The sequence below is a fragment of the Ctenocephalides felis genome, unplaced genomic scaffold (genome assembly GCF_003426905.1).
Source record: "Ctenocephalides felis isolate EL2017-DRISC unplaced genomic scaffold, ASM342690v1 CF-g0.4_SCAFFOLD_01886, whole genome shotgun sequence".
NCBI classification, from domain to species: Eukaryota; Metazoa; Arthropoda; class Insecta; order Siphonaptera; family Pulicidae; genus Ctenocephalides; species Ctenocephalides felis.
The window spans coordinates 125841164-125850796 of record NW_020538040.1 but is presented as its reverse complement, the minus strand read 5'-3'; the positions used below and the strand labels follow the sequence as shown (position 1 = coordinate 125850796).

At 29.8% G+C, this 9633-nt stretch overlaps 1 protein-coding gene across 1 annotated transcript in view; it reads right to left on the bottom strand.

Moving 5' to 3' along the window:
- LOC113375865 (adenylate kinase isoenzyme 5) overlaps positions 1-9633 on the bottom strand; it is a 174481-nt gene that overhangs the window by 140968 nt on the left and 23880 nt on the right. Inside the window, exon 3 of the mRNA XM_026615814.1 lies at positions 2384-2557. Coding sequence (XP_026471599.1) covers positions 2384-2557 — 174 coding nt within the window. The remainder of the gene's footprint in view (positions 1-2383; positions 2558-9633) is intronic.

Below are 9633 nucleotides of genomic sequence, written 5' to 3'. Positions count from 1 at the left end.
AAAATTAGATTTTTTTTGAAAAAATTTTTTTTTCAAAAAAAAGTAATTTTTTGTTTATTTATAGTTTCTCAAAAATCTTATTTTTCGAAGTAAATTTGTTTTAAAAATGTCAATCGTCGTTTTTAAAAAAATAATAATTTTTGGTACGGGAAGTTCAAGCAATTTGCCTTAAGGCACGATGCCTTAAATGCCTTAAGACAGAATTCCACTTACAGCTAGTTTTCAAAGCAATCGTACTGCTTTAACTGCATAGAGACGCAGACGCAAGAGAAGTATCGAAGCTCGTAAGCGCCGCGTCGCCGTCTGACGAATAAACATTGGTACGGAAACCATAGGAATGTAAATTTATACTTATTGTTAAAATCTCTATAAAATATCTGATAATTTGATGTGCATTAGTGCTGGATTTACAGTAGGGGCAATCGGGGCTACTGCCCAGGGCGGCAAATTTTGGGGGGCGGCAAAATTTGGATAGTGAGAAAAAAATTCTATACAATATAATCAACTTTTTTTACCAACATTTTGTTTTAAGAAATATAATAACAAAACATAATACAATTGCAATGCAAAATTTTGGTTGAAATAAACGACAACTAAAATTTATTATTTTGCCTTGCCTCCCTCTCCGAACGTAAATTATCAAATTGGTTTATAAGTTATAAAATTTGGCAATTTGGCTAATATAAAGATCCGTAAACAAGCTGAGAGTTTAAGAAAAATATGTTCTTCAGTTCTCGAGCCCTCTTAAAATGACGTATTTGTGCACTTCCAAGCTTATAGCATCGAAAAAAAATTTAAACTAGTGACTCATGGCATTGTGCCTTAAGACAAATTACTGAAACATCCCGTACTGAAAATTACATTTTATAAAGAGCTTTAAATTTTATTGAAAAATGAAAAAAAAGACTTCTAAAACACATTTTTTGTATTTTGAAATTTTTCGAAAATTATGAACTTTTTGCATAGCAAACGCGCTACGTAGCTGTTTCAAAGAAGAAATATCGAAACCAAATTACCATTTTTCGTAATTGTCTGTACCAAAAACTAATCAGCACGTCTCCCCATCAATACAAATCTAATATTTTTTTAATTATTCAAGTCGATTTCGAGAACACGGGCCAAAATGCCAAAAATGAATTCAGTTTTGAGAAAAAAAGCGTCAAATAACATTCAAACAATTTACAGAATAAATAACTGCTTAAATTTGTGGGGGCAGGTTTAGCGGTTTCGATGATCCAATAAAAAAATTGAAAAAGAAACATTTGACGGACAAAAGTGATCATAAGACATATGCACATTAAATTATCAGATATTTTAAAGATATTATAATAATAAGTATAAATTTTGTTTACATTTATATAAGTTCTGTAACATTGTTTATCGAAGCGATGCGGCGCTTACGCGCTTCTATATTTTGTCCCACGCAGCTAAAGCAGCGCGATTGCTTTAAAAAAAGTTCGAAAGTTCGTAAAATTTCAGGGATGGGGCGGCATTTTTGTCAGTGCCCCGGGGCGCCAAATTTCTAAATCCGGCCCTGTGTGCATATGTCTAATGATCATTTTTGACCGGCAAATGGCATTTTTTTCACTTTTTTTACTAGATCTCCGAAACCGCTAGACCTGCTTTCATGAAAATTTCATCAGTTCTTCATCCTTTTAATACAAGTAAATGTTTTTTGAATTATTCAAATCGGACGTTCCGTTCTTTTAAAAACTGAGTTACCGTTTTGGGCACTTTTTGCCCCATATCTTCGGAACGGCTAGACCTGCCTTCGCCAAAAACTAATCAGCACGTCTCCTTATCAATACGAATCGAATGTTTTTTGAATTATTCAAATCGCTTCATCCGTGTTCCCGAAATCGTCGACGAAAATTTGTACACACACATACATCCATTTTTTCTAAGGTATGCCAAAATGTTCAAAAGGTTTTGAAAGGTAAAGATATATAAAAACAAAATTTATACTTATTATTAGAATTTCTAAAAATATCATAGAATTTAATGTGCATATATCTAATGAATGACTTTTTTTTAACTTTTTTTTCTGGACGTCTAAAACCACTGGAATTGCCTTCATTAAAATTTCATCTATTCTTCGTTCAGTTAATACAAATGAAATGTTTCTTAAATCATTCGAATCGGTTAATTCGTGCACCCAAGATCGTGGACAAAAAATTGTATGCACACAAAACATACCTACACATACATTTTTTTCTAAAGTACCTATGACAAATTGTTGAGAAGTTTTTGAAACTTAAAGATGTGCAAAAATGTTAAGTTTCAGAATCAAAAATTGTAGAAATCTTTGCAATACAGTAATTATCTATTTAATTTAATTCTGCATGATAAAAAATCTAAAATTAAATTGTAAAAAATATCTAACCTAGTACAAATATCACAGGCACTTTTGGCGGCTCAAACTTGACATGTCCTCCGTTTTGCATTGGAAACGACGCGTTCGGCGGGGTGTCGGGCGGCACACCGAGACCCCGATGCTCGGCTTTGTGCCAGGCCTCGTCGCCTTCCTCGCCGAACTCCTGCGGGCCGTTGTTTTGCTCTGTTGGAAAATATCACCAATATTACACATTGTCTCTTTTATTTCATTCATTTCAAAACATAATTTATATATGAGCCGTTCATTTAGAAAGCAGCTTAAGTCCATTTATTATCATTTTGATACTTAAGATTTGGCGTTTTTACAAAATTAACGGCATGGCACCGTGCCGTAAGGCAAACTGCTGAAGCATCCCGTACGGTAATTAAACATCCGAAAAATGAAAATAATCAATCATTATTTTGAATAATTTCAATTAGATTAATTATTATAAATACATACTGTAAACTTATAAAAGCATTTTAAATTGGGAGACGAGCGTATTCTACAAACAACTTATGTGTATGCTTACAAGAAATTTCTTTAATTTTACAGTATGTATTTATAATAAATAATCTATTTGAAATTATTTAAAACAATTATTGATTATTTTCATTCCTCGAATTTTTAATTACGGTACGGAAAGTTCCAGCAATTTGCCTTAAGGCACGATGCCATGCACCCCACTACTTAATCATACAAATCGGTTATTCCATACTGTCGAGAATGCCGAGGACATTTGTCTTGGTACGGAATTCAAAAAAATGACACAAAATGTGTACACATTATTAAAATTTCTATAAAATATCTGATAATTTGATTTGCATATGTCTAATGAACATTTTTGACCGCCAAATGGCATTTTTTTATTTTATTTTATCGAAACTCCGTAACCGCTGGACCTGTCTTACCAAAAATTTGAACAGTTCTTTGTTCAGTCAATACAAATAAAATGTTTTTTGAATTATTCCAATGGGAGACTTCGTTCTCTCATAAACTGAATTACCATTTTTGGCTTTTTTTGCCCCGTATCTTTGAAACGGCTAGACTTGCCTTTACCAAAAACTAATCAGCACGTCTGCTTATCAATACGAATCGAATGTTTTTTAAATTTGATGTACATATGTCCAATGAACATTTTTGACCGCCAAATGGCATTTTAAACTTATTTTTATTGAGAGTTCATAACGGACAGATCTGCCTTCCCAAAAATTTAATCAGTTTTAGATTTAGTTTTATTTTATTTATAAGAAAGTGTTGTTTGAATTCTATATACAATGAAGTATTATAAAAACAACAAACCCCATTAGTTTGTCTATATTTTGTCAATACAATCAAAGTGGAAGATTTATACACTTTCTATAGAAGACGTAGTATAATCCATCCAAGTCTTTTTTGGTCTTTCGACTTATTGATTACGTTTCAAGTTTTTCAGATTCTTTTGGATTCTGGATTTTGTGTATAATTGTGAATAACACTACTGAGCTTATACAAAATGTTTAAATTTTTGCGAGGAGAGATAGAAAATGAATTATGTATTTCTTTTTTGACTTGCTTTTCAAAAAGTTTCAAGTAACATTCGATGAATTAAAGTAAATTTAATAAAAAGTATATATGTAAAGCAGGGCGAGGCACAAAGGTCCAATTTGACTTTGAGCAAATATAAACTATATTGTAAAAACCATAACAATTATATCACAACAAATAACACATATCAAACAAACAATTATCTGACTACGTTAAGTAAACTGCCTTCTACTTCATCATTGTAGAAATGTGCTTTTTTGATGTCTTTCAAAAGTTTGTTATCTAAACCGCAGGTGGCAAAAAGGTTTAAAGCCTTATTATAATTTTAAAGGTATTTTACAAAATAATTATATTTTTAACTAATGATAAAAAACTACCAACAGAAGAAAATACTTTTAATATGGATTTTTAAAAATTACCGTTTATCTCCCCCATTTCAAAGATTACCGTTTTCAAATCAAGGTTATAGCTGGTTATACATCTTTTTTTCCTCTACTTTCAAATATTGTTGTTAAACAATGCTTAACTTTAATGATTTTTGACACATCAGTGATGGGCCTTTTTAACCTCGAACCTTCATATATTACTATCTATTCTTCGATAAATTCTGGGAAATTATAACTGGGAAAATGTTATTTGACAAAATGTCCATTTGACCAAATTTAGGTTCTGCTAAATAAAAAATAATATAACCTAAAAAATATTTTATAGATACCAATGAGTTTATAATTATACAGATGAGATCTTTGAGAGCACCGTGTTTGAGAAAAATATGCCAAAAAGTGCATTTTCATATTAACATTTCAAAAAAGTTGATATTTTGAGTCTCAAGTAACACTTGCGGCCCGTTTACTAACGTTTTTGTATATAAATAAAACTACAAACAAAACTACTTACTACAATTTAATCATACTTAAATAATATTCACGTAAAACATCCTATTAAACGTAATTGAACATCATCTGTCAAAAACGTTTGACATTTCACATATTAGCCACCGTCCATTCTTTTATTTAAATTACGCTTCTACAAAAAATTTCAAACTAGCTGTAAGTGGAATTCTGTCTTAAGGCAATTAAGGCATCGTGCCTTAAGGCAAATTGCTGGAACTTCCCGTACCAAAAATTATTATTTTTTTAAAAAACGATCAACATTTTTGAAAATATTTTACTTCGAAAAAATAAGATTTTTGAGAAACTATAAATTCGACAAAAAATTACATTTTTTTGAAAAAAATTTAAATTTTTTTTTTTTTTTTTTTTTAAATATGTTTTCTTTATTTTGACATATTTTGGAAGATCTAAACTTTTTTTCAAAGCAATCGTACTGCTTTAACTGCATAAAGACGAAATATCAAAGCGCGTAAGCGCCGCGTCGCCGTCTAACGCGTAAACATTGTTACGGAACCCATAGGATTTAAATTTATTAGAAAAATGGAACAAAACCTGGAGATTTGAAATGAATGGCTTAATGTCAGTACATGTCACATTTACACTTAGCAGAGAGACTTGCCCACCAGTAAGAATAGGAAATACTCAAGTACCTCAAGAAGACCATGTGAAATATCTCGGCATATATCTCGATAGAAAACTTAATTGGCGAACTCATATAAAAAAAAGAGAACAGCTTGAGATAAAAACCAAAAAGCTTTACTGGTTACTAGGAACTAAATCCAAACTAAGCGCATACAATAAGCTACTTTTATATAAAACTTTATTCAAACCAATTTGGTGTTATGGTATACAATTGTGGGGCAGTGGTCATAAGACCAATATAGAAATTATACAGAAATTTCAAAACAATTTTTTGAAAATTGCCTTAGGAGCTCCAAAATATGTTCCCAACTGGTTAATTCATGCCGACACGAATACACCTACCATAAATGAAGTAATAACAAAAACAGCACAGAAGTATAGAAACAAGCTAATCAATCACCCAAATACATTAGCAAACTCATTGATAACAGAGAACTATCGTAGAAGGTTGAAAAGAAAAGCGCCACTGGATTTAAGCAATCAACTCTCCTGAGAAAAAATGGAAATAACAATCATTATTTATAAGAAATTATTTAATAAGTAAATATTGTAAATTTTATATCGAAAAAACAACTACTGAGTTGTTTTTTCCAACAAGTCAAAGTAGTATACAATGTACCTTTTCGGCGGACTATTGTAAATCCATTAAATTTATTGAATGTCCTATAGTGGACAGTTGTAAATAAAAGAGTTAATAAAAAAAAAATGGCATTTTTTTACTTTTTTTACTAGATCTCCGAAACCGCTAGACCTGCCTTCATGAAAATTTTATCAATTTTTCATCTTGTCATTACAAGTAAAATGTTTTTTGAATTATTAAAATCGGACGCTCCGTTCTCTTAAAAACTAACTTACCGTTTTCGGCACTTTTTGCCCCGTATCTTCGGAATGGCTAGACCTGCCTTCGCCAAAAACTAATCAGCACGTCTCCTTATCAATACGAATCGAATGTTTTTTGAATTATTCAAATCGGTTGATCCGTGTTCCCGAAATCGTCGACGAAAATTTGTATCCGCACATACATACACACACGCACACACACACACACATACACACACACACGTACATTCATTTTTTCTAAGGTATGCCAAAATATTCAGAAACCTTTGAAACGTCGAGAAATGCAAAAATTTTCATTTTCGATTTTTTTGCGATTACTATAACTTGCCCTACAGGAAGTTAATAAAAATGTAAAGTTTCTACGCGATTTTGAAATAATATCTCTGGATTGGCACGAATTTTTCAAGACTAAGACTGACCACATCGGTTTAGCCGTTTTCGAGTTTTACCGAATCATTTGATCGAGAGCTCCATTTTTATATATAAGATTATGTCTCAGTTAACAGTTATATGTCATAAAAAGTGTATATTTTTTAAATATCTTTTATAAACATTTTTATTTTAGCTCGTAATAATAACAGCATAATGAAGCAATTTGTAATTATTTAATATTATAGCAAAGTACAATTTATCAAGTAAAAAATATGAAATAAAGTTATAGCGCAATAAAAACTGTATCGGTGGCTTTTATGAGTACAATAAATATGACTTTTGGGAAGTAATTACTGTAATATTTTATTGCAATTCAATAAACTGTATATTTTAATTCGCTCACTGAGTGTGCGTGCAGTTGATAGAATACAATTTGATTATAAGTACAGTAGTATAATATATAATGTTATTACATTTACAAAAATACATTTTCTCTAAATTTATTCATTTTTTTCACGTTTTATATTGCTATTTGTAGGTTTTTTTTAAACAATTGGGTAAATATATGGACTTGACACAATTTGGAAACGACATTACCTTTGACGACATTTTCTCAAAAACGGCTGAACCGAATTGAAAGCAATTCGATGTAACTCGATAAGGACTAGCGTTTATCAGTTTTACGCGATTATCAGCTGAGCCGTCTTTTTGTAGTTAGCAGAAAGGTGTACAATTTTTCGATCATGTTTTAGTCCACAATTTTTGATCAATTTTAAACTAAGAAAAGTAGTAACGTAGTAAGCCGCGAACTTGAGCGATTCTAATCAGAATCTGTGCCGAATCATATGTACGGCCTTTGGTGTTTTGCAGGTAGCTACTGATTACAGTAGACGTCCACACTTAAATAAAATACATTTTCAGAACACGAAATTGGAATCAAATAAATTAATTTAGTTTATATAATTAAAGATTTTATAAGTGATTATAAGTATGTCTGAAGAGTATCAATTTGGAATAGCATTGATTATTTTGTAGTGAAAGCGATAAAGTTATTTTCGAAACGAAGAGTTGAATATTTTATCGAAATAGTTGAATCTCAATACTTTTTGGTTAAGTTGATTATATACGTATCGGCAAAATACTACACATCTTACAACTTGTTACTTTTTATTTTGTTATTTTAATTCTTATAGACAGCCCTACTTTAACAGCATTCAAAAAGGAAGTTTTAATTTTATTATCACTCAATTATCAATTCCACCAAAAATTTGGAAGAAATTTATTTCATAAAATATTCACAAAAACATGATATAAACCTTGTGCAATTTGCTCTAAATTACAATTTTGTATTAAATTCTCCTCTAATAACGCAAATATTTACTGATATTGTTTTGAGCAAAAATGTGGATAAAAATAGACGTAAGCGAGTAACATAACAAGAAGTATTATTTTTTGTGGCTAATGTATTGTAATATTTTGTATGATGATCAATAATAAATCAACATTTGGTTGTGACAAGAAAATTATTCTAATAAACAATAACATTAGCTATTGCTGTGCTAATAGAAAGCAAATTCCCATACGTTTGATGACTTTGATAATGATAGACTGGGACTAATTATGTATAGATGATACTTTTGCTGGAAGTATGATAACATAATACATGCTGAGTATTAACATTATAATCGCATTTATAATGTTATATTATGTTATATTTTGCAGATTCTGAACACTATAATTTCAATATATTATAATAGATTTTTTACCTATATATAAGTTTAATTTTTCGCCAGACAATCCGAATTGATTTTCTTGGCGTTTCAATTCATTCTGAATAGTGAACACTATATATATATATATATATATATATATATATATATATATATGTGTGTGTGTATGTGAGCTGAAATTTGACCTTTCGTAGACGTTTTCTCAAATAATCGACTACACATAATTCAAAAAAATTAAATTTGATTAAACTCACATTTTTAATCATAAAATATTAAAGTTCACAATACCGCGTTGATTCGTTCTACGATAATCAGCCGAGCCATTTCTTTATAGTTAGCATATGCAAAATTAATCAAAACCGTTTCAAAGTTATCCGTTGGAAATTGTGCTCATGTTAAGTTTTTGGTGAAGAGCCGTTTCTTGGTATTATTTGTTGAATAACTTTTTTGACAATTTTAATGATGTGATTACAGTTACTATAAGTTTGTCATTAGGAAGATGTCAATTAAAAATTGCAATAATTAGTTTTTAGGAAATATGCAAACTTTATTTTCGAAATTAACTGTTGAAAATTCATCGCCACAATTCTGAATGTTAAAAGCTAAATCTTAATTCTAATCGATTAAGTCGATTATTTACACATATCACAAAGTTTATGTAACTTGCCTTTGGCCACTTACATCTAGTTTTAAATTTGAGGTCGATGGAAAAAGAGAGAATATCATAAGAATATAAGATTAAAAAGAAAGTTGAGTACGTAATCAATTTATGATTTTAATCTTGCTTGAATAACTTTAGAAAAAAACACAATGAAAATATTTTTATTATGGTAGAGCGGAAAACAGAGGTCCAATTTAAATTTGAGCAATTATATTGTGAAAACCAAACCAATTATATCACAACAAATAACGCATATCAAACAAACAATTATCTGACTATGTTCAGTAAAAGCTAATTTATCATTATTATATTATAGTTTTTTTATTGTTTTAACAATTTATTGCATTATATAGAAAAAAGTAAATTAAATACTTTAAAATTTAAGAAAATGTCGAGATTTTTTAAAATGGAAATAAATCGAAAATTTCTGGGTGTCGAAGGAAATCGAACGAAATTTCATTAATTTTTCTTGAAGATTGGAAAAAAAGTTGGTATATTTCGAACGTATGTAATGAGATAAAATCGACTTCGTTTCGATAAAATCGAGTTTTAGTTCGTTTTAATTTCATTTAAACATTCATTTTTATATAAAAA